The sequence below is a fragment of the Tyto alba genome, unplaced genomic scaffold (genome assembly GCF_018691265.1).
Source record: "Tyto alba isolate M040663 unplaced genomic scaffold, T.alba_DEE_v4.0 Super-Scaffold_23, whole genome shotgun sequence".
Taxonomy (NCBI): Eukaryota; Metazoa; Chordata; class Aves; order Strigiformes; family Tytonidae; genus Tyto; species Tyto alba.
In genome coordinates, this window is record NW_024881297.1 from 5,894,117 (window position 1) to 5,919,110 (window position 24,994).

Here is a 24,994-nt window from a genome sequence, read left to right on the forward strand (position 1 = left end):
TGGGGTAAGTTTCAGCAGATGTACCAGAAGGACTGCAAATACTATGCTGGAATAAATGAGAAATTCCTGGCCATAAAGGCCACCTGAAATTCCAGAGTCATGATTCAAAAGGCACAGTGGTTGTGTGTCTGTTAGATCACAAACAAAAATGACAAAAGACAACAAGATTATTTTAGTGGAGAAGGGAAATGCTCCCTATTCACCGATACATAAAAATCTGCTTTCTGGACTGGGCTTCGCACGTTTCACCCCGATAGAAGTTTAGGCCGGTCACAGTGAAAAGCCTATTGGCACTGCAGCATCTTGGTTTGGTTAGAGAAAGGGGGAGCTGCATATCCACATGCTTCTGGAACACCCCAATTCAGCAGTCTCACCCAGAGGCGAGGTGAGAAAACCGAGCTCTGCAATACCCACCACATCCCCCTCTGTGCTCTCAGCTGGGAGATAGGTCCCACCTAGCACAGGCCTATGAAGGTAGGTCCCACCTAGCACAGGCACCATGTGCACCGGCAGCCAGCCGGCAAGTGCTACTCAAAGTCTGTAACCGGTGACAGCAAAAGCAGTGGAGGGAGCAGACAGTATCAGCATTAACATCTGGCTTTTCTGCATCATAACCTGTCCAATTAAGAAAATGGCAATGATCACCAAGTCAAAATTTATGGATATCCAGTTACACTTAGTACAACACCCTTTCCCAAGAGGCTGCCAGAACTCTCTCTGCTGTGGACGTAATTGCTCAGTCACAGAAATGAGAGTCACAGCTTCTGGGCCACACTTTCAGCTATTCACCTGTTTGCAGCAGGAGTCTGAGCAAGCAACTTAATTTGTCTGCACCTCAGTTTCTCCATGTGCAAAACGTGTTCATATCATCTTCTCACCTTACAAAGACTAGGAGCTTTAAACGCAAGTGAAGTGTCATGAAATCCGATAAAAAAAGCTTTCTGCTGCTTCCAATGCAGTGAGAGTACAAACTTCTCCAAAATAAGTATGACAGCAGAACCCAGAATGAGGAAGACATGGGCAAAGAAGTTCATAGACTCACAGAATGGTTTAGGTTAGAAGCTACCTTTAAAGATCACACAGGCCAACTTCCTTTTTAAAAGCACTTTAAGGCTAGTTCTATTTCTCATGAAAACAGAAATAATGGATATCTGAACTCTCAAGTCTTACCTAGAATCATAGAATAGTTGGGGTTGCAAGGGACCTTTAAATGTCATCTAGTCCAACCCCCCTGCAATGAGCAGACATCTTCAACTGTCAATTTTTCTTGCCATCCCCCGAAGTCCCTAAACTATCATGGAGAACAAGCCAACACTACTCGCCACAGAACAGCTGCCACCTCCCAGATCATTTTGGGCAATCACCTGCTGACAGATTACCACCACTGTAGTTTGGAGAAGGGCAAACAACTCCTGCATCCCAGCAGGCAAGGCAGTCTACTGCACTGTTTGCAACACAAACAACATACAATTTTTTTTTTTTTTTTGCACTGATTTATTTCCTGCATCTGGTCTGAAAGACAGCAGTGCAAATCACCGCCTACTAGTTTAGAAGGAAATGTAGTACGGGCACAACTGACAATTAAATTTCTTGTAGCATAAACAGAATTTTTTGAGCTACATATAATACATGGATCAGAGCGTGCAGCAACATAGGCTGCAGGATGGACAAATTTGTGTTTAAAATTGTGAAGTCTTCATTCCCATCTCAATTGTTGGAAATCAGGACAAATGCTACAACGCTCAATGCTTTTGCATAAACTTGGTATAAACTAAGTCTGGGAGGACAATCAGCCACTGAAACATCAGTTTAATGCTTGATTAGAATCATAATCCTCAGCAATAAGAAGGGAGAGGAAGATAGGTGACACCCAAGTATCACTTCACATCTGTAACAAATAAAAAGGCAACTAAATTACATTCCCATGGCCACGTGCTTGGTTCCAGGATGTAAAGACAAATCTGCAGCAGATTAAGTTTCAGAAGGCACATTATGTTATAAGCAAACTCACGAGTATAAGGACAGGAGATACAGTTCCTTGCCTTAACCTTTTTAAGAAAGACTCAGTTTTATGCATCTTTCTGTTATCCCACCACTGCATACTCACTTCAATTTATTGGAGTCTTTGTTAGCTGAAGACTGCAATGATTTTTCTTTTTCTGATTTAATTTTCTTCCTATCGATCTCCTCCACTTCCCTCTAACAGGAAGGAAAAAGAAAAAAATAAAATATTCAGATTTTAACAGTTCATGTAAAATACAGACCAACACAGCTAAGCTTGATTAATTCTGGTTAAAAAAAAAAAAAAAGACAAGACAAAACATTGGAATTGACAAGGTGAAAACCCAGAGCACAGCAGATAGAGATTTCAGGCTCACTGATAAATATCCTAAAATTACATTTTGTCTACTTCTGCTTAGCTAGATTATTTATTTTGTAGTGGCAGGGATGGAACTGCTAAACCTCTTGTTGCTAATAGTAATAAAAATGAAGGCACTTCCATTGCTGAAAATAAGCATTTCATCTGTTCTGGATGAACTTTTTTCTCCTAACTCAGTATGAATCATACAGAAACATATTCATTTTCCTCCTGGCAAAGTCATGAACGACAAGCAATTGTGTTTTGTGATATGCCTTATCAAAGGGAAGGAAAAAAAAACCCCTGCAGTCACAGGAGAGTTCGATCACTCAGATTTCCCAGATGTGCAGGGGGTTTTGGTTTTCTTAACAAGAATCTGATATAGGTGAAATTTTAGAGTCAGTTAACATTGCTGCCATTGTCTTCCAGAAGAACAAGAACTTTTAAGGCAGAGAGGTAATAAATAATACTTTTTAATTGCACTCCATAGATTTTAAAACACAAAGTGTGCAAATCATCAGCTCACCTGAACGAAAAACTTCAGAATAATTTGCTACAAGCCAAGAAAGCGTGAAAGAAACTGCACTTATCAGTCAGCGTTACCCATAGTGTGCCTGGTGGTAGCCAAAAGCACGCCACAACTTTCTGTCTCCCTCCCAAGAGTACACCCAGGCTTATGTCACCCTGATGGAGCTCCGTGGGTTGTGCTTGGCACAGAGTCACACCCTGGCAGCGTGCTCAGGGCAAGGCTCCAGCACCTAGATCATGTCCTTACGTTGTTTCTCAGGTTGAGCTCCACATTGCCGCAAAAGATGTCCGACAGCTGTACCTGACCTAGCTGGCTACGCTGAAGCCCAAGTCCCCAAGGGCACTGATGCATGCTGACTTAATACAGACAGCAAGGCTCTAAGGGGAGTTTTTCTGCAATTAGACGCTCAAACTGCAAGGGAAGACATGTCTAACACCAAACAGCTCCTCTCTTGGGTCTCTGAGACAACAGGAGAGGCGACAGATTTACTGCCTGTTTACCTTTCTCCTGCTGCTCTACAGAAGGGGGACTGCTGGGGTCTCCCGAGTTTTGTCATCATTTCCCTGCTCTTCTCAATTCTCCCCCACAGCTATGGGAAGTTCAGAAAACTGCAAGACTAAATGAAAACCATGTGGGAACCGAGGTTATTCACCCACACATACTAAGCCACCTGTTCTGTAGGAAGAATCAAAAAGATATACAGACACTGAAATATCCACAGTGACTATCTACTCACCATAAGGTCTGCAGCCAACTCTTTGTGCAGCTGAACCAACTGTCTGGAAGTATTTTCACAGTCCCCTTTGGGAGTCAGCTTTCCAAAAAACACTTGTGAGCAACTACCACCTCAGCTGAAGGACTGTCTTGTAACTCAAGGAAAAGCAACTATCGTAGCTGAAGGGCTCTGCAAAGGGGTCTCTGGAAAGCCCCTTACTGGACACATGCATCTTTTAAGCATTATCATTGCAGGTAGCACCACAGCAACTCCAGGGACAACCAATGACATTTTCTACATGTTTATCCAAGAGCTGAGATCCAAAGCAGGGGTTAGTGATGGTTGTTACCATCAGTGAACCTGGTTCAGTTCAAAGTCTGCATTTATGGAAAAGCAAAAGGCACGGGGCTGCTGTTATAACCCCTAGTCATAACACAGTCCGTACCTGCAGAATTTGTTCATCTTTGAGTAAGCAAGCAAATCACAACTGTTTCATGGAAATAAATTGCTTCACACAGGAAAAGACTACACTACTCAGACTGAGGTTGCACGGCTAAAGGCAGCAGAAAGTGCAAATGCATATATGGACAAAACCAAAATACAGAGATGGGAGCGGCCTGGGTTGGTTCTACGCCTAGGGACCCCCACAAACTGTAGGCAAGGTGCTCTCTCACAACAGACATTAAATGGATGGCGCAGGTAACTGCAGTCTGGGAGGTGCTTTGGATACCGTGCTGCTTTTAAAGGGGCTGCAGGGAGAAGGGGCACCTCAGTCCTACAAAGCTCTGCTTTGGTTAAAAGCTGGAGAAGCCCACAGATACTACCAGGGGGCTGGCCAGCCACGTGCTGAAACAGCCGAAAGCTCCTCCGACATAGGAGGGCTGGGGTTCTGTTGTCTGAGAAAACTAATGTTCCAAGAAAACATATCAAAAAATGTTTTAAAACACCAAAGCATTTGTTATCTTACAGGGCTTTTCATTTGCTCAGCAGGGGATTTGGGACCAACAAGAAACATCTGTGGACAGTTTTGATACACATTCCCTTTAGAAGTTTGATAACACCTTTATAGGAGAAGTGTAATAACGGATCCACTCCCAGCCTGTGAAGCAGAAATGAACTCTACACATGGGTCTTTCAAACACCACCTTGGTCCTTGTACAAACCCACCTCCACCTCCACCTCTCTCACCTTCCTCTTTTGTAGGGACTGATCAGGAATGTCTGTGGTTTTCTTCTCCGAGTCCTGCTTCCCTGCACCAGGGAGTTCCTTGGCCTCTGCTCTCTTCTGGTCATTGCCTTTCCCAGGGGGCTGGGGGACTCTTGACAAGAGAGGGAGATCTATTTTCACCACAAGGGACCGAGGGGCGGGGGAGTCCTTCACTGATGAGAGCAACTTCTCCCTGACAGGCAAGGGAGGTTTCTCCTTGTGAAAATCCTCTCTGGCCACGACGGCAGGCCTGTGGCCACTAGTCCTGGTGGGGGGTGGGCCCTGGCCTTGAGGAAGGGGATTGAGAGCGAGATGCTCCTGGGCACTGCCAAGCAAAACATCTCTCATGAGCTTGGGGTCCAAGAAGGGTTTGGCGTTGGCCTGGTGGGAGCTCTTGTGCTTTCTGTTCTCAGAGGGTTCTTGCAGTGCCGGCTTCAGGTCTTTCTTGTCACTGGATTTTGGCTTCCCTTTCGTTTTGACTTTTGGCTTGTCTCTGGAAGACTGGTCTCTGACCTCAAAAGGTCCAGGGTCACTCTCCACCTTCAGGCCCTCCTTGGGCCCCTCTTGCACTGGGGCCTTGCTGGGCCTTTTGATACCCACAGTCTGTCTGGGCGAGGGCTCCTGGCCATGCACAGGAGACTTCTGGCAGTTGTGTTCGGTCGGAAGATGAGCATCCTGAGGAGACCTGGCTGCTTGGCTGGAGCTCTTGTGATGGGGCTCCCTCAGCTCAGCGTGCTGGTGAGAGGAGTTGCTGCTGACGCCCTCCTCCTGCTCCTTGCTCTCCTCATGTCCATCCTCCCCATGGGCAACTTCGCTGAGACTCTCTGTTGGCACTGCTGGTGGGTTCACCTTGGTTAGCCAGTTGTCGAGCTGCCATTTATTAGAAGTTGGTGGGTCGGGCTGCAGACAAAAGGAGAAAGGAAGGATGCAAGACTGATGCCATTATGAGCTATTTCCATTCTAGCACAGCTTACCAGAACCCAGTAAAATTTCCCCTTACCATTAAAAGAGCTTGAAAGTGAAAGACCATGAGGCAGTGGGGATGCTCTAGTGTGTGCCCATCAACACTTACTTCAGAAACACAGACCTTGTTTTTGCACAAGATCAAATGGGTTGCACAGCACTCCTGGATCTCTGCTAGTCCTACCTGTCACTCCGTAAGAGACCGGTGCACATAAGTTTCATCTTTCTTTACCACTAACCAACGTTGTTCCACAATCAGACAACATAAACCAAGTAGCAATTGTAAAAACAGATTAGGTGCTGTCCTCACAACACTTTTAGAAAGCTATTTGCACACAGCATTGCTTTCAAAATGGACAAGGAGCTGTGCCGGCTATCACATCTCACTGAAGTCTGGCAGGTAGGTTGTCAGTCTCCTGTGGTTTAACCAAAAGACATTGCATGGCTAGCACATCAGGTCCAGCCTCTTCTGAGTCCTCTCCCTACATAACCCCAAACTCACTTCCCTCTGGGTCAAGCAAGGCACGAGCAATGACTGAGGTCTGAAGGCCTCTCGAGTCACGGTCAGATAACATAACGTGGTTGCTACAAGCCCTCCCTAATCTCACAGCAGTCTGACAATTTATGAGAAAAGCAAACCCAACTAACCCTAAAAACAGACAACAGAAGCTGCAAATCAGGGGTATGACCCTCTGGGGTCTGTTCTGAGAATATCACATGTATGTCAGCATCACTCAAAATTGTGTAGCTCACTATTTGGGCACCATCAGAGCACAGCTACACTCCCGCCCACACCAATTCTCCCCACTCACAACTCTCACTTCTGAGAAGAGCCACAACTCTTCCCCGAAAAGAGAAAGCCTAGGACATGAAAGGTTTTCCAAGACTAATGAATCCCCCTTCTGCTGTGATTTCTTCTCTACCCAGACTCAACTCGCTACAGAACATGTGGATAAACAAGACATGTCTTCAACTGTGTTTGAGCGAGTCAATCTAGAAATCTGGTTTAAAAAACAGAGTTTGATTTTACCATGGGTTTGTAAGTAAAATTAAACCACAAATTCCATTATACTTTTCAGCTAACACAAATCTACTTTATTTTCATTAGAAATAAGTAGCCACTGAAGAGCATTTTTTTTTTGGTCAAACACTATAAAGATGTGGCCAAAAGGCTTAGTAAACTTCAGTTTACAATGCAGGTAGATATCAGACAGTGGCATACTCTGATCCTTTTCTAGCCCTCCTAGCCACTGGTTATCTTCTTTGTGATCTACACTGTCCTACATGTTTTCATTAGCTTTTCCAAACACAAAGGATAGAACCATTGCCTATAGGTCTTAAAGTCTGTGCTTTTGCAGGTGACGAGCTGACTATAAACAAACGGGCCACATGCACGAACTTGCTCCTTGAGGACCATGGATGAACAGTTTGCTGAATAAAAAAGGATAAAATGGTCAATGACATACAGCTAGGACTTCAGTAGAGTGAGAATGATGTTACAATCCAGCATTTTCAGGACAAACCAGGCAGGATTTGGTAAAAGAAGAAAAGCATAACATCTGTTTCCTTCCAAAGACACCCAACACTGCAGAGGGCAAAGTCTATAACTGAACTGCTGGAGGGTAACGTGATGTGAGATGAGAAGATATGCCTTCTCAAAGCTTCTTTTCTGCACATACAATTCTCTGTTGATATGCTTCTAAGGTAAAAGAAAGGGAAGCTAGGGCTGGGAGAGGCAGGGAGAAATACATTACAAGGTTTCTGGGCTTTGTGAGAGAGTACAACAAAACTGTCAGCAGGTTGGTTAACACCAGCTGTGGTCCATAGGATATAACCACGCCCTTCCCACTGGCCTGAGAAGGTTTTGCAAGCTGGAGGAACTGTTTGAAACCATGAGACATGAGCACTTCTGCAGCAGATTTTTAAAAAATGCACGGTCTCAATTATGAAACTTTAAGGCACCAAGTTCTGTCTGCTTTTCCCAATAAAAGCCTCAGAAATGCCAGTGCAGCACTATCTGAGCCAAATTCAGCAGAAACAAGTCTAAGCACATTCCAGCCCTTTCTGCAGGTCTGTTCACTTCAGCTGCGATCTGGGAGAAGCTGAGTCTGCCACTCACACACAGCAGCTGCAGGGAGGCAGTGGCTCCTCCTAACTTATCAGGAAACTGGTCTCACCCTGAAGCAGCCCATAGCCTTGGCACCCAGAAAAGCTGCACGGGTAGAAGTGGGCCCCAAACACTCCAGACAAGCTGTGCTTCTCATCTGTGCCTTGCTTGTGGCTCGCAAGTGAAGGCACTAATTCCTCCAAGAAGTGCTGGACAACGATGCCAAAGGAGAAGGGGGGAACACTTCAAGGTTAGGCACGTAAAAGTCTAATTATGCTGCTACTAAGGGTTATTTAATTGACAAACTCTATAAGGGAAGCAAAGGGCAACACAAGTCTGATGATGCAGCAAAGATGTCAAGGGGACACCCGAACAGCGATGGTATTTCAAGTCTCCTGTCCTGATTGCATTCAGTCAGCAGACACGCTGAGGCAAGGGGCTGTATTAAGCAGCCCCTACATTTTATTTGCATTCACCTCAGGTGCTGATGCTCTCGGAGGGTCGTTTGCTTCACTGTCACTCGAGTTGCTCTCCGTCTCGGAGTCTGAAGAGCTGTCTGAGTCACTGGTGCTCCCTGACTCCAGGCTGCTGGAATGTGCTGATGCCACACTCTTGGGCTGGGATTGTAGGGCACTGCAAGGCCACCATGAGATAAAATTAGAAAGCAGCATGGATGAAGGTTACTTACTTATTATATTGACATGGCAGGATTCAAAAATAAAACTGAAAACCCGTGTTTTGGCACTGAGAGGGGAGAAGGCCAAAGTAGTGCACTGTCATAATGAAAAGATAAAAGCACCGGAATAAAAAAAAACAAAACCCTGGAAATAAAAAAAATCTTCAACTCCAACCCAGGTCAGACAAGCACCTAAGCAGGACATCACTGCTACAGTATGAAGCTACGTTTAGCTAACCAAATCTTAAAAAACAACTGAAACCATTGAGTGTTCTTCTGAAAGCCCCAACTCTCAAAAGAAAAATTTCCAATACGAGACAAACATACATTCCAGGATGGTTCCTCTTTTTTTCACTCTCTCCCGTAAGTTTTCACTTCTTCCTATGTGTTACTTGGTTAAGGTGCTATAACCATTCCATTAACAGCCACGTCAAGCAGCAGCATATTCTGCAACACCCTCCCCGACTCAAAACTGTTTTCCTCCAGCACTGACAATGGAAGTAGATGGAACTGAGGGAGAGTCATGACTTCTATGCACGTCTTCTTTTTATTTTGAAATGAGCTTAAAAAATCAAAAATGTTCTTTTTTTTTTTTTTTTTACTTTAAAAACTATTTCCAACATCACTATCAACACATTTGTATTGATATTTGTATTGATATATTTGTATTTGACTGATATTGTGAGAACACTCTATTTCAAGAGCTTGCAGAGATGCAGTTCATGCCAAGAACTGGCGTGCCCTTCTGCAAGTATGACTTTGCAGACCATTACCCTGTGCTTGAAGAATATAAATATCAAGCCAAAAATGTATGTCAGTGCTCTCCTACAGGAAAAATTATGGGCTTCTCCAACTTTCTTTCTCCAATGTTGGCACACAGCTGTTCAGTCTACCTTGAATATTGCTTCAGACCAACAATACAAGGCAAGGAACTGCTTACAATCAGCTGCCTTATCAGAAGGAGCTGAAAGAGCCTCAGTGAGTTTACCTAACCTTTTTCTGTTCTTCATCTGCTTGGCTGTTTTGGGCTTCCTTCTGAACTAAAACTGAACTCACACTCACCTATCAACTACAGCAACTGAAAATCCCATTAGCTCCCGTGTCACCTCCATATATGCTCAGAGAAGGGAAGAGCAGAAAAGAAAGGAACAGTTGGGGAAGTACAATTCTGGTTCATAGGCAAAATCCAGCATGTCTGGACTAATCATTTCTAATTAGAGCTTTCTGTAAAACTCCACACAACTAAAGCCAATTTTCAACAGCAGCTTCAGGCAGGTAGAAACCAAAGCCTGTATCTACAAGAGAACCCAGGAACCCTTACCCATCTACCCCACATATGAAAAGTAGTTTTGTTTTTCCTCCTTATTTGGTCTAGCTAGTAGTTTGGGAACAAACCTGTACCTTGGAGGAGGGAGTGAAGAAGGTGGCTTTTCAACAACCTGTTTTGTTCACAAAAACAAAGAGGAGTAAAGATTAGCTTAAGGAACACAGAACAAGGCAACAAGTCGTGATGATTTAAAGGGATGTCTGTGTGCCTAGTGTATAAAACAGCTAAAACTGACTTGGTCGTCACCACTCTCTTCACTATCACTGAGCTGCAGGTCGTCCTGGAGCGTTCTGAAAGACAATCAGAAGATAAATATCAGCCAAGGAAGACACATTTTCAAGCAGCAGACACTGAAAAAGACTTGGTTTGCACTTGCTAAAACAAACCAACCTCCCGCATCCTCTCTGAACATTTGGCACGCTCAGCCTACTATTGATTGAGATCAATCTACTACTACAAACCTTATCATTACCCAAATGAATGACAAAATGATAACACACAACCTAGGCATTTTACTGTGCTTTCCAACTGATTTCAGGACATTTTGCAGTGGAGATCAGTATCACTGGCTACCATCTACAGACAACAAAGTTCTGTGAGAATGCTCCTCAACACAGGTTACCTAGCACACTCACACAGCAGGGCAGGGTGGAACAAGTCTGATCCTTGTACAGCAAGAGACTAGCATGCTATTAGCCTGCACTGGCTCCCCAAGGGGCAGAAAGCATTGTCTTTGCACCAGAAGCTGTGCATGTTCATGCCTTCCGCTCTCAGGGGCTGCGAATATTTCTTCTCTCACCAGGGTTCTCTTTTTGCTGCGGAAGTCTCCTATCACACATACATAGGTAAACGCCAAGGTCAAGCCTGTCTCCTAATTCTCCTCTACACAATGAACTTCATGCTCCTGCACATCTCGGCAGTAACTGTAACACTGAGCAGTTCAGATTCTCAAAAGGAGCTACAAGCGGGGAGGCACAAACCCTGTTTTACTACTGTTAGAGCAGAGAGCAGGCTGCCTGCACACATTTCCAAAAGTGTAATTTACTCCTCTACCTGCAAGCGGTAACTACTGCTTGCAATTTCAATGCATTGCAGAGGTTCTCAAAAGGCTGGAAGGGAAGCATTGGCGGGGAGCGACCCAAAATACTTCCAGATTGTTATCAGAGTCTTTGGCAAGCATGCAGGCATCCCAAAAGGAGTTGGAAAACAGACAGGCAAAACTCTTGCTATTCAAAAGTATAGCGAGTCAAATCTTGAAGTTAACTGGAGACCAACTCCTCAACCCAGAGAATTACACAAGTCTCATTCCAAAAATGGGATAAAAAGCTTGGGAACTGAGAAAAGGATTTTAATCAATCAGGTCAAAACTCTTTGCAAACTAAGGGCTCTCCGAAAAATTCTTCTCATGCCCAAATAAGAAAAATAAGCCTCCAAGCCCTAATAACAACACATTTCATAGCAAGAAAAGAAATATGAAAGATCCCTAGTGAACCACATCACGTTGGAAAAGCAGGGAGTTACTGTTCCCGACGCTTGTCAGAAAAACTACACAAACCTTCACACTCTTTCAAGCCTTCATGTCAAATTATGAACAAAGCGAAAAAGATTTACAGCTCGGTGGGTCACCTCTAATGACCCTGAGCAGTTTGCTTTTATGATTCCATGACAACAAAGAAGTAAAAACCTTGAATAAAAAAAACCTGATTCCCCTATTTAAACACTATCCCTACTAACTAGGGAAGTTATTTCACACTCTTACCAAAGCAGCTGGCATGCATGAAGATACTTTCATTGAAATAGGCCTATGCTTGCTGCTGAAGCTGGCCACAGTCTCACAACAAACAACAATTCCACAAACCAGAAGTGACGAATCTGCTCTTGCTCATGGAGCAGGACAACATGAAGAAAGCGTTAAGATCTCCTGCGTTACAGTAAAAAGCCAAGCCCCCCCCCCCCCAGGTACTGACCCCACAGTCCCTGAGTACCTCTCACTGCTGTAGCAGAGGTTCTCAGCGCTCAAGGACTCTGCCTGACTACACTCAGAAGACCTACATGCTTTCTTTGCTCAGGCATTTTGACTTTGCCATTTGACTATCCTCTTCCTCCTCCACCTCCCAGACTCTACGCCCTCGTTTCCTTACACACCTTCTCAGTGGAAATCACCCCTTGCCTCTTCTTTTAGAGGAAACATTGAAGGAAAACGCTATGAAACACCACCTTGGAAAATGAGGCCCCTGAATTTCCTGCAGAAGGCAAATGGCATGCAGTCTGCAGCCATCCTGCATGTGGGCTAGAGCCAAAGCTCACTGCCAGCCCACCAGGACACAACAAGGAAAAAAGAATAGCAGCAACAATACAGCCACTCTTCACTCTTCTGGGCAGTTGGGCCAAATATCTACTAGCATCTCAGTGAATTATTTTTATATTTTTTCCAACCCATTAGGGGAAGTAGTCCTTCAAAGGTGATAATGAACAAAATTTCAGGGATACTAAAAAGTTCTAAAAAGGGTGTTTGTTTTTTTTTTTTTTTTGTTTTGTTTTGCTTTGCTTTAAGAATTATGGACTACAAATGCATTTCCTTTAGAGGCAAGAGGATTATGCAAGGAAACACTACCTAGATCATCTTCTAAATCTGATTTAACTGTTTGTAATAAAAAGGACTGCCATTTCACCTGAGCTGCTGCTAAATAAAACGCATCACCACAGAAGAACATTGCAACTACTTAAGTTCTATTTCGGATCAACAAAGATGACTAAAACTTTGAATGAGTCATACTTCTGCAAGGATACACAAAGCTATTTTCCCCAAAGCAAGGTTTCAACAAATTGTTAAATAGCCTAGTTAAAGACAATAAATCTGATTTAATAATTTTAATGCTTTAATTAGCTCAGGAGTTGATAGATGCCAAGTTTTCATTTGCAGGACCTGTTCATTTTCAGCTTATATACACATCGTCAATCTCTCTGTAAAGCTATTTAAAAAGAGCTCTTTTAGCAAAAGCAGCAGCACTAAAATTAATATCGCTTGCCAAACAACTCCTCTGAAAGCACAGGCTGGCCCCTCTCTGCCAGCCGGGTTAAAGATGCATCACCAAGAATGAGCTTGGCATCTCCCCTTTTAAAAGAAGGGCTACTTCCATTCCAGCGCAGCCAGGTGCTAACTTCAGTACTGTATTCAAGAATGAAAGCCATCTGGGAAACCCTTGTATGCTCTGTAAAGCTGAATGCTTAATTTGGGCACACAGATGCACGGGGATTTCAACTTCTAATTAACCAGCACAAACGCTGTTTGTTTTCAGCCAGCTACACTTTGTAATGCGAGCTACTCTAGGCAGCTGAATTTTCAGACAGCCACGTGCACTTTGAACAGCAAAGAGAGCAAGCCCTGTTGTGAAAATGAAAACAAAAACAAAACAAAAAAAGAAGGGATGCATCAGTTCAAGGGAAAGATGTAGAAGTCGTCCTCGAGCAAATCTCGCTTGACTCCATTTTGGACCTAAACCAAAGCCCCCTGTTCCTCCTGCTTCATCTGCCTCCATCGATTGTGGGTACGCATGTCCCTGGTAGATGAGTGCTGGTTCTGAAGTGCCCGCAAGGATGCTGAGCGGAGAGGGGATGCTGGCTAAGGACAGAGCTATGTACCGTGCCAAATTTACAATTCCGAACCTTTGGGCTAAGAAAGGAGTATTTTCAGAGATTCTTGTCTACAGTAAAAGTCTCTTCTCTCTCTGTTGCCTGTAAAACTGACTAAAGTGCTAGAGGGATTTTTACAAGCAGCTGAGAAGAACTGAAATAAAGATGATGGCTGTAGGGTAGCTGAGGAGGAAGGCAGAGCCTGGAGCAGTTGAAACTAGTATTTTTAATAGTGCAGTAAAAATTTCCAGAAATCGTTCAGGAGGAGTAAGCTGGGGTGGAAGAAGACGAGGTAAAATAAAGAATGGATTAAGGGAATAGTTCATTGTTCAGCAAGAGACTATTCCCCACACTCGCAGCCAGCAAGGGCTCCTCTTCATGATGCTGGAACAGTATGAAAAGGTTTGGTTTACAGATCTTACAGTGCCTGAGCACAAAATTCTACAGTCTCAACCAAGATGGAGATTTGCTCCTCGTCTTACTTGAAACTAGACCAGTTTTGTTTGTTTGTTTGGGCTTTTTAAATTAAATTGTTGATAAGGAAGAGGAAAACATGTGGAGTAATGCTTTGTAGTCTGTAGTTTGTGGCCTTCCATGAAACAAAATATCATGGAGTAAGAAGAGATCTTGGTATTTCACATGAACACATAGGCATTTAATGGTTCAGCAACTGCCTTGCACACAGACCCCTCGGGCCTTCCAGGGATGGAAAGATTTCTATTTGTTACCGAGGCCTCAGAACCTATCAATGCTGCCATCTGGCCAGATTATTCCTGAATGACTAATGTCAACCCACACAAAACTACTTTCAAGCAATTTCTGTAATTAAGCTAATTAACAGATAACCACTTTCACCTACAAGAACAGTACCAAGCTATTTTATTCACCAACCTAAAATTTTCTATCGGAATGATTCAGTTATTAGTTGGCACTCCTTACTAGTCTTGTAAAACTTTTGCAGTGACTATACAGAAACATCTTATACTGAGACTCGAATTCTAAGCAGCTTTCTTCTGAGAGAAAACATAACATGACAGGGAAAAGAAGAAAAATATATATACTATTAAAAAAAGCTATGGAAATTTCATCTTCACCCCACTTTGCAACTAGCTAACATTATTAGAATATAACTTGAAGCTTTTAGAAAGTCCACATGAAAAGTTACTTCTGTTTGTTTGTTTTTTAAAATAAAAACAAAATTAAGACAACACTTTTAAGAAAAGTTCCTTGGGCAGTTGCATAAAATTATACCGTATGATTGCTCTAAAATTTCACCCCTAGTTTTCAGTTTTTGCAGCTATAGCTTTACTAGCCCTCACAGGCTTCAAAACAATATGCAGAATAGATCAGATCCAGTTTGTATCCCTTATAATTTATATCAGTTGAATGCATTATTAGTAGTTTGAATAGCACTAAGTGTGACAAGATGTGAAGTAGCCGCAGATTAAAAGAGAAAAAACCACTTCAATCTGGTACATTAATAGTTGGGGCTTTCTTCTTCAGTTTTGTTTTAACACAATCATTATAACAATGTATCAGTAATGTTTCTGTTGGTGGAAATACCCTGCACTGAAATTTTCTGAGAAAAATCAGACTGATAAAACCTTAATCTTCAGAATCATGAAGTAACCCGAATTTTAATTAATTCCAGGTTTTTTTAAGTAACTGCACAGTAGAGATGGGAACTGAGTCTGGTTACTTACGATGTTCTTGGTTGAGAACTAGGCAACGTTTCTGAAGGTGTGTCATACTGTTCTGTAAATCAAAAATGAATCGGTTGGTTTTATTTGCCTCACTTGTAGCATATTTTACCTTAAGGTCTCTGAACATCAGATTAGAAAGTCACTTTCTTCTAGGATGTAATTGTTTACCATTGAGATTATTCATCACTCAAATGAGGTTTTCTAAAGAAATACTGTTCTTTTTTTGCTGAACTACTGCCTTAATTTCTAGGCAATAAATGTACACAATCTCTTAAGTGTTTTCTAAATTTATCACTGTTCAACAAAGCACAGAAAATCATGCTCCTTAATGTAAACATTTTATGTTCTCCTTGACATATAACACACAAAACTATCTGTCAATAAACACACAACTGTGTTTTCTTTGCATTTTTACTTACTCTGATCCTGTGCTACAGATTCAACATGCTGTGATTCCTAGAAAGGAAGGACAAAGTGCAAATTGAGAATGAAGTCATCTCTCTCAGTAGCAGCATATCAGTGATTTGTTTTCCAACTGTAGTATTTACTGTAATAAATACTTTGAATAACTTGTCAAAGCATGACTTTGAAGTGCCCAATAGTCTAAACTGTCCTTATATAGCTTAGCATGGACGGAAATGATACATGCTACTGGCACTCAAAATGTGTTGCTAGCACATTAGTGGTGTGCGCATTTTTGAAGAAATATTTTAAAAAATTTTACAAGAGCTGCCAAACACTTCTGTTTAATACAGCAAATATTTTTATTGACAATAAAGATGTTGTTTGTGCTGCAACAGAGATGCTTAAAATGTTTCTGAAAAGCAGTCACATTTGAAGCCCACAGTTTAACAAATATGAAAGTCATTGAAATATTACTCGTCCATGCCCCCACTCTGGCTCAAACATCTTACAACTCTTAAAAATACAAAGCTTGCTTAAAAAAATGTAAAAAGAGGAAAGATAATTAGGCTACCATATAGCCCACTCAAAAATGATTACTCAGAAGCACAATCTGATCCAGTTCTCAGTAAAAGAATGCATTGCAACCAGCCGTTAATACAACTCGAGAACCATTGTGTTTTAATTTATCTGACTTCTTCCGAAGATAATCTCTCATAACAGCTTTTATTTATGAAAGAGGGGTAAAATTAGATGAAAACACATACAGGAGCTGGGAAGCTCTCTTCTAATTTATCAAAAGCCCTGGCAAAAAGAGGGTATTTTACCTTTGTTGGGAAAGGAAATTTGGAGGGCTCTGCTGTACTAGGTGTATGAATAGCTGTCAGGGGAGGTGGCCATGAGTGGGTCATTTCCTGGAAAAAAATTGAGAGAAGTGGCTTACAGTATTTTTGCTGATACACGCAGGTGAAGTTTTACACTTGAGATTCATATGAATCTACCGAAAAAGACTGCGTTGACTCGATCGTAAACCTAAGAGACGGTACTGCAGCGAGGAGCCCTCCTTTGAGCGCAGCAGCCAGACCGTGGTGAGGACTTACTCCTTTTCTGCAAGCATTCTTCCACTGACCAAGTAACAGCAATCGCAGTGAAGCTTACTGAGAGTTAAGTACTTACTGTGTTTGCAGGATTAGGCCCCAGTCTTACAGCTATCACAGTTAATAAAGGGAAGAGTAAATAAAACCTGTGTATGAGTAGTTCTGGGGTTTTTCAAAGCACAGGACTTTCCTATTATGGAAGTTCTTATATCCCTTTACAGCAACAACACTCAGAAAGGCTTTTCATAACTCAAGGAGGTCAGCCAGAGAGCTCTGACTGCCAGCTGTTCCCCATGCTATTCTGCCTGAAACACTGGCTTTTGCTCTGACCAACCAAGACGTCTGACACAGAGCTCCAGGACATAGTTTCAAGCCAAAGAACAAGATTGCCCAATGTGCTATTTCTTCAGGAATCCTTCTGCCCTGTTCTCCCCCGCCCTTGCTCTCAGCCATCATCACTGCCAGGTGATCCCTGGTGCCAGATGACCAGCTGCTTCAGCTCAGCCATGGTCCAGGTGAAAGCAGAGAAACACCACGGCCACGGGATAGGGCTCAGCAGGCAAGATCAACCTCCAACCTGCCTCCTCTGGCACCACAGCTGGGCCCCGATGGGCATGCTAAAGCCTTGGCTTGCACTGCAATGAACACACATGAAAAGCCTAGCAGAGACAAGGATCTTTGTCTTGAACATATGCTAAAATACTTTAATGGGGGTTAATCTAGACAAGGCCTTTGGGGAAGCTGAGGTTCAGAAATTCAAAACCACCGTGTTGAAATCACACAAGACAGACTTTTCTTGGCTCCTGATCCTCAAGCTTTAAATCTTGAAGAACGTAACAATCACTCCAAGAAGTGAATTCATATGGCCTGCCACCCTCATTGCCTTTTCCAGGAATGCTTATCTCAGGATTTCCCCCTCAGCCCAAGACCACCTCTGTACTCAAGGTGTGCACCCACCATCCCCCCGTGTGGAGTGGTTGTCATTACAACTGTTCCTTGCCAATTCCCAAAGAAAGCAGCATGCAGAGCAACACAATACTGACACTTTGCTCAGCTCAGAAAGTTAGGAATTATGTTCATGCTGAACGCATCTCATGACAAGCATGTACCACACGCAGTTTGCTCAGGGGCTTTGAAGGAATTAATGAGGAACATGTCAGTGCAAAGTACATATTTGTACTTTTGGCACCAAATAGACTGAAGTGTAAAAATCTCTACTGTTTCATAATTTAAAAGTGCTGTTTTTTTCATCAAGGCACAAATATGAAAGTTCAGAAGTGCCCCTAGTTTCCTTATCTATTAGGCATTTCATATTACCTTATTTATAAGATGAAATGCAAAGATTTACAGGGAACCACATTGCTACCTTTGACTCTATAAGCAGGGGTCGGAGCAATCTACAGGGGTTTCCGTGCAAGAACTAGAAGCAGCCTATAACTAACCTGGATAACTATTTGATCGCATTGCTATCACCCTTGCCTTCTGCTTTCTCTCCTCCCACTGTTCAGTTCATTGCTCACCACTCCCTAGCTGTGTAATCTTTCAGTAGATGATAAACTCCTTGATATACTGCACTACATCGCTTCACATATTTGGGCATGCTTCCCTATGGTTGCTGCAAAAACATTATTATGAATTACTAACAGGCAAGAAAACAGCATGTCTCATGAAACACAAAAGGATGCAGTACTTCCAGGCAGAGTACTTGCGTTGCAAGACCAACCAGCACACAGCAGCTAGTGAGCCCCTGTGCACAACTACCTCTCAGCTAAAATGCTGCCCCAGCAGCTTCTTGAGAGCAATAAAGGCATCAGGATTTTTTCAACCTGAAGCAACAGTAAGGGAAGAGACTCACAGAAACCAAACACACCTCTGTTAGGACTTCAGTGTCTCAGAATAGTATTTGACATTAAGCAACTATCTGCTCAGTATCAGCATGACCAGCTTGCAGATCAGAGTGCATTTTAACACTGTGCACAGTGAATGGGTGACACGTACTCAGACCCAGCTACTGGGAACCTGCGTGCCGCTCACAGAGCCAGCTCTAACACAAGGTTACAGAGACAGTTCTGTATCAGAGCTGGCTTAGCTTTGCACGAATGGACTAGAAATACAGCGAAGGAGAAGCAGCCCAGCAGCAGCGCAGGCCGGTGGGAAGGATGCAGGTACACGCTCCTGATCAGGGCCACGCTGCTGGGGCCGGCAGCACGGACATGAGGCAGCATGTCCAGCACTTTTGGAGGAAGCGTACTCAGTAATGGCAACCCCCTGTCATGACGAAGGAGCAGCTCTGGCTCTTTCAGATGACTTGTCAGTCTTGCTCTTAGACTGCATCAGACGATATTGCACTTACATACTGATAGAAAGACTGGTCTTACAACTCCAGCTGCACCCAAAGCTAACTTTCAACTTTACTTCTCCGTGGCATACCCCAAAACACACTTTTAGCGATTGCAACATCCGCTGACAGAACAGAAGCAGAGTGACAGCCCTCCCACACTACTTTAATGTGTGCAAAATATAAGCAAACACAGAGGTCTATCATTTAAGAGCACCTACCTTCAAAATTTCTTCAATGGAGTGGAGATCACTGGGCAAGGTTTGCTGCAACAAAGAAGGGGGAAGCACCATGAGTTTGTTTTGTTTTCACCAACAGATCAGACAGATGCACTCCAACATTTGCTTACCAACAGTTCTATAAATTTCATGGAAGTCCATTAATAATAAAATGCTATTAAGAATAAAAAGCCCTGTCAGAAGGGCAGTTAATAACGCACGTCTACAAAGCCCGCTGTTTTAAAGTCTTTAGGAGAAGATATATTCTAAGATGAGAAGGAAGGAAAGTGAAACAGAGCTCATTAGGCAATGGAGCTTGTTGAGCTGACAGGATTCCCCCCGCTGCATGACTCGTGTTCTTGTCTGCACCCATGTGTGCTCAGCAGAAAAAGAAGCCAGTATAAAGCCCTAGCTTGGAAAAGGCAAAGTAGAGGTGGTTTTAAGTGGAAGGATCATGCACCAGGACCTTGAATGCGAGCCCTTGGACTCACGGGAACACCAAGTGCCACTGAAAAGGTAGAAAAGCAATGCAATTGCAACCTGTGCAGTTCAGAACAAAACACTGGACGTACCACTGGGTAGCAGCAACACGGTGACTTCCAGAGAAGCCTGCAGATGATCTGAGTCTACCCCTGTACCTCCCCGCCCTGTTCTGCTGGAGCCCAGGCAGTGACCACCACGTGCCACCCTGGCAGGGGCCGGGGCTCCCCAAGGTGAGCGCGGGGAGGACCCCGAAGGGAGGCCAGCTCCCTGGCGGTGCCCTGGCACTCCACTGCTGGCACCTGAAGGGGACCAGGACACAGCCACGGCAGCACCCGCAGCTGCCTCCAACAACGCTCACGAGCCCAGGTACAGCAAAGCTCTGGGGAAGAATACAACGCAAAAGCAACGCTAATATTTGCCAGCTCCATAACAAACAGCAGGTATTGCAGCTTGTGCAAACACATAAATCTGCTTTTAACATATCAGCAAAACCACTTCGAGGCTCCTGGCAGGACACCCCTCTGGCACACCCGTGGTGCGGTGCATCGGCAAGACGGGTACTGCTGGGCAAGGCAGGGGCTGGGACAAGCACAGCCAACACCTCCTGTTCCCCAGGGCCGTGGGGGACAAGGGAGATGCCCCCTGACAGAGCCCACCTGCCCCAGGCCCAGGCTGGGGGCGGCGGGGCGGGTGCAGCAGCAGTGCTCCCCCCCCAGCACCACTAGGTACCAGGGATGCTCCGCAGCAGGGCCAGAGCTGCTGCCACCCATCGACCCGCCACGGGGAACAGCGCCTCGCTTCAACAGACTCACCTCCTGACTGCTAGCAAGGCATGTGTTTCGAAAGTACCTGTCACTCACACATCCTTTCCTAAGTGGTATCATTACAAGGAAATTGAAATGAAAAACAGTCAAAGAACTTAGTTACAATGAGCAAAGGGCATCCAAGACCAGATTCTTGCCTATAAGCAAGAGAGTCAATGGTAACAGCCAACAATTGGTGTTCTTGCTGAAAGGGAGAGGCTGGGAAGATGTTCCTTGTGTTAAAGGAAGAGCGGTGAGCTACGGTGCTGAGTCAGAAGGCTCTTCCCCAGAACAAGGTAAACAGCAAAACAAGCAAACACCTTAATAAAGTCAAAAAGCATCATCCTTATCACTCTCACATAAAGGCCACTCATCTGTTTCCCATATGCTGCACTATTTACATGGGAGGGATAAGAGGACATGAGGAATCTTTCCCTGCAACCTCATTTATCTGTGTCTACATAAAGCTCTCATCGACGCAGCGCTCATTTGTCAAAGATATGACTTTTCTTCAGAAAATCATGCACAGATAGCCGCTTCTGATCTTACCAAGAGACAAATGGAAACTCTGGCATGGCCAGATGGGTCACACAAATGAAAGCAAGGGGCTGGGTTCTAGCAAGGCTTGCAGAAGCGCCCCACAGCAGGCAGGAGGGGAGAGGGAGAGCAAACAGCAGGGAACTTCTACCAAATGGCAAGAGATCAGGAGGTTTCATAACTCACAGTGCCAAAAAGGGATCTCTCTTTTCCTCTTTTTCTTCCCAGCAACCTTAACCTGGTAGCTCAACCACGTAATTTACTTCTTGATATGTGGTGAACAGCAGACACAGAAACTTGCATCTTGCTGTACAGAAAAGGAGCGTTCAACTAGCAGATTGCTTCAGAAGACTCCTAAAATATCCAGTGAGAGCATCACAACAAAAAAACATCCCACAAAACAGATAAGGAATCAAGATCCTGTCCGGACAAAGTATTCAAAAATTCTCCCTACAACGGATCAATTTTAACAAATGAAAATCAGTTTGCTTCTCCCGTTCCAGAAACTTAAGTTGTATGAGGTGGTAACTGATGACAGAAGTAGAATTCAATTGACCTGAGAATCAGAGTGTATCTGCAACAGTCAGTTTGGACCTCAATTACCTTTGCCAAACAGCTCACACCCCTTGCTGAAGTCCTTTCCGATAAGCCTGAAGAGACTTTGAAATGGATGCAGGTTTACATACAATGAGTATTTATAGTGCAATTGTCAGGAGGATTTATCATAACCCCGAAGGGCACTGTTCAGTGACTGTTGTTCTTCATAGGTCCGGTGACTTAGCAGAAACCACTTTCTTCTTCATGACACAAAATTTAAAGGAAAGCAAAACACATGACACCGAACAAATACTGCAGAAGTCTGCACTGGCAGCACAAGGACCTCTATTTTTCTTTTTTTAATGCACAACATCTAAGAGTATGTGCCCCCAGGATATGTACAGCTCTGGAGATACCTTGTGTTCTGCATCAGGGATGCTCAGGATTGCTTTCATCTTCGGCTAGCAGTTTACTCCCAGGGCCACTAAGTTAGAAGGTGCCAGGAAGCCCATGTCCCTGCTGGAAACTCTCCCTGAAAAGCATGGGTTTTCAGGCATCTTTAATCTCTGTTCTGCTATCCTGCCGCACCCCAATACTGAAAAACTGAATGGCACTTTCACCAGGAGTAAAATGTGCAATAAGCAAACAAAACTGCTGCCCACAAATGGTTGCAACACCTGTATCAAATACATGGTGAAACATTTGCTCCAGTGATTAAAATCACAGATTCTTCAGGATACGAACAGAAAATTAGCTTTCAGTGCCAAAACCACAACAAAACTGGTCAGAGCCATTTGGCTGCACTGGGAAACCCTCTTGTCTCTCAGGTAGGACTGTGACTGTCAGTTCTACTGCAGCCTGTCACCGTTCCTGTGCCCCAAACCCAGCAGCCCTGGCGAGGGCAGGCACCCACCCTTTCGCTCCATCCCAGCTGCAGTGGCTGAGGACTCCTCATTTCTACAAAGCTCTGCATCCAGCACCTAAAGGAGCTGGGCTTTTCTGCATGCTGACTACTTTTTTGCCCATTTTTTCCTTCCTTAAAGTCACATCTCAGCTGTATTTCAGCCTGTAAACTAACCACCATTACCACACAGCAACAAGGGCTGTCCCTTGCCAGTTTTAAGATAAGATTTTAGGGAAACGGAGAAACACGATGTTGCTCAAAAAAGCCATAAAGCCAAAGAAATCACTGAAATGAGATCAGGTCCACTGAGGACAGTCGGTGTAGAAGATCAGATATTACATGTTGCTGGCTATCCCCCCACGGCAGTTTTACAGCCCTTTACAGGGAACACTGTAACGCACTCCCCACAGACAACTCCATTTCAGCCCTGTGCGTATTTGCTGGCCAACACCGACATCTGCACAATCTCCAGCTAGGATCTCCTCATGCCACATGCATACTTGCTGTCACTTTGGGAATGACGCAGATGCCTCTGAATGCCACTCACAAAACGTTTCGATGGCCGCGGTCAAGTGCAATCACGGGACATCCAGAACCACCGGGTTGCTGGGTTTTCGCTTTGGTTTTGCTTTTTAAAGCCAGTGTTGCCATCCAAACTGATGCTGTGCTTCAGTAACAGCCACCCCCCTCAGCAACAGTACTCTTCTATGTTCCAAAAAGTCTTGGTTTGCTCAAAGAAAGGCCCAACTCCCAGTGATCTCGCAGTCTCCAAAAAGGGCAGCGCTTCTCCGTTTACCAGCTCCCGCAGCAGAAGGCACCACCAGAGCCAGATGTGCACGTCCAGCTGCAAGCAAGTTCTCACTCCTAACCCAAGACTCCATCCCAGTTCCACAGACTATGGAGAGGTTAAATGAACAGATGTAACTTGGAAAGAAATCTTGTTTAGAAAGACAGAAAACTCAGGCAGAAGAAACCACCACCTTTGTAATGTGCAGTGTTTATCTGCAAAAATCCCAGGGAAGAGCTAGACACAGACTGTGTGTTCATGCCTGTTATGTGAATGATAATTTAAGGGACAAGTTTAAAATTATACTCATATGATAACATGTGATGGGAATACAATCTGGACTGATAAATTTCCATAATAAGTTTTGCAAGGCTAATTTAATAGATGACTTCCTTACTTGCAAGCTCAGGAAGCAAAAATAAAGGTTTAAAAAGACTATCAAGACAAAAATCAAGTATCTCTTTGGTGAGGATTAACAGACTTAATTGGCATAACAGACATTTCACAATGTCAAGGGTAAGTTTGGTTTTAAGGTTTTTGGAACAAAAAGCTGGATAAACATAAAGCCAAAGCCATTAAATACATTTTGACTACAAAAAAATACAGAGACTACCGTTAACATAGCTTAAGTGTCTCTCTTACTGAAGAACAAGCAACACGCTATTACACTGGTGAGACACTGCCACATTCTCTCCTTATTATAATTTTTGCAAGATAGACGTTTTTCCAATTCACCAACCTGCACAACTGGCTGATGAAGGCCAAGTAGTATTTTGCAAAGACATGTCATCTCAAGGTTAACAGAAGACAATGCTACAAGGCAATATGGCTGAAGTACCGTTAAGTATGGCTGAAGTTGTCTGAAAAGGACTTCACTCAATCCTTTTTGTCCAACGTAACAGCTCAGACTAGCATGACTACATCCACTCTCTCCTCTTGGTAGTTGCAAAAAATCACCCACTTCCCTTTTTCCTCACTACTAGTGACCTCAGCCAAGAATAAATTTCTATGCAGATAGATACCTGTGAAAGTTTAAATAAAATAAAAGATGAGGTACCATATATTTTCAGGGGTTTGGGGAGTGTTTTGTTTTGATTCGGGTTTTTTGGACAAAGAAGTGGTGCACTTTTCATTTAGCATATACTGTTGGTACATTGCTTTGGAAATCTCCTGATTTCCAGTGCATTGCCCAGATAATGATGTGGGGAAGGACATGCATTTCAGAGTTACTTCAGATAACACTGCTATACTTGTTTTCCTTCTGGGAAAATGCAGTTGAGAAAGTTGCTTCAGAGATACTAACTGAATTCCTACAGATTCCAGCAACTTTCTGCTCGCTTACACACACAGCACAACATAATAATGTACTCAGAAAGCCAATGTATGGTTACAGAAAGCAAAAATGTATATAAATACAACATGCTCAAGTGATAAATTTCAATGCGGTTTCTTTAGAAGAGTAATAAAGACATTAATGCTTTCACTTCTTCAGAGCATAAACAACTCAAATGCTAGAGACCTGCAGGAATTACCATCTGCATGATAACTACTGAAGCTGACCCGATCTACAGTATTTTGCTTTACTCTATAGCATCATGCTTCTCCTGAGGAAGTTAAATGTTTGTCTCCTGTACCATAATGAATTCGATCACATGAAAAGTAGCTTTCCT

The 24,994-nt window shown here is 43.6% G+C and overlaps 1 protein-coding gene across 3 annotated transcripts in view; it reads right to left on the minus strand.

Moving 5' to 3' along the window:
- AFF1 (AF4/FMR2 family member 1) overlaps positions 1-24,994 on the minus strand; it is a 116,223-nt gene that overhangs the window by 20,184 nt on the left and 71,045 nt on the right. For 2 of the 3 annotated variants that reach the window (XM_032997956.2, XM_032997957.2), the window contains exons 4-12: positions 19,277-19,321; positions 16,448-16,534; positions 15,638-15,674; positions 15,219-15,270; positions 10,118-10,172; positions 9,957-9,994; positions 8,356-8,512; positions 4,792-5,709; positions 2,108-2,199 (exon numbers count right to left, since the gene is read on the minus strand). In XM_032997956.2, coding sequence (XP_032853847.2) covers positions 2,108-2,199; positions 4,792-5,709; positions 8,356-8,512; positions 9,957-9,994; positions 10,118-10,172; positions 15,219-15,270; positions 15,638-15,674; positions 16,448-16,534; positions 19,277-19,321 — 1,481 coding nt within the window. The remainder of the gene's footprint in view (positions 1-2,107; positions 2,200-4,791; positions 5,710-8,355; positions 8,513-9,956; positions 9,995-10,117; positions 10,173-15,218; positions 15,271-15,637; positions 15,675-16,447; positions 16,535-19,276; positions 19,322-24,994) is intronic. The other variant, XM_032997958.2, reaches the window with a different exon arrangement.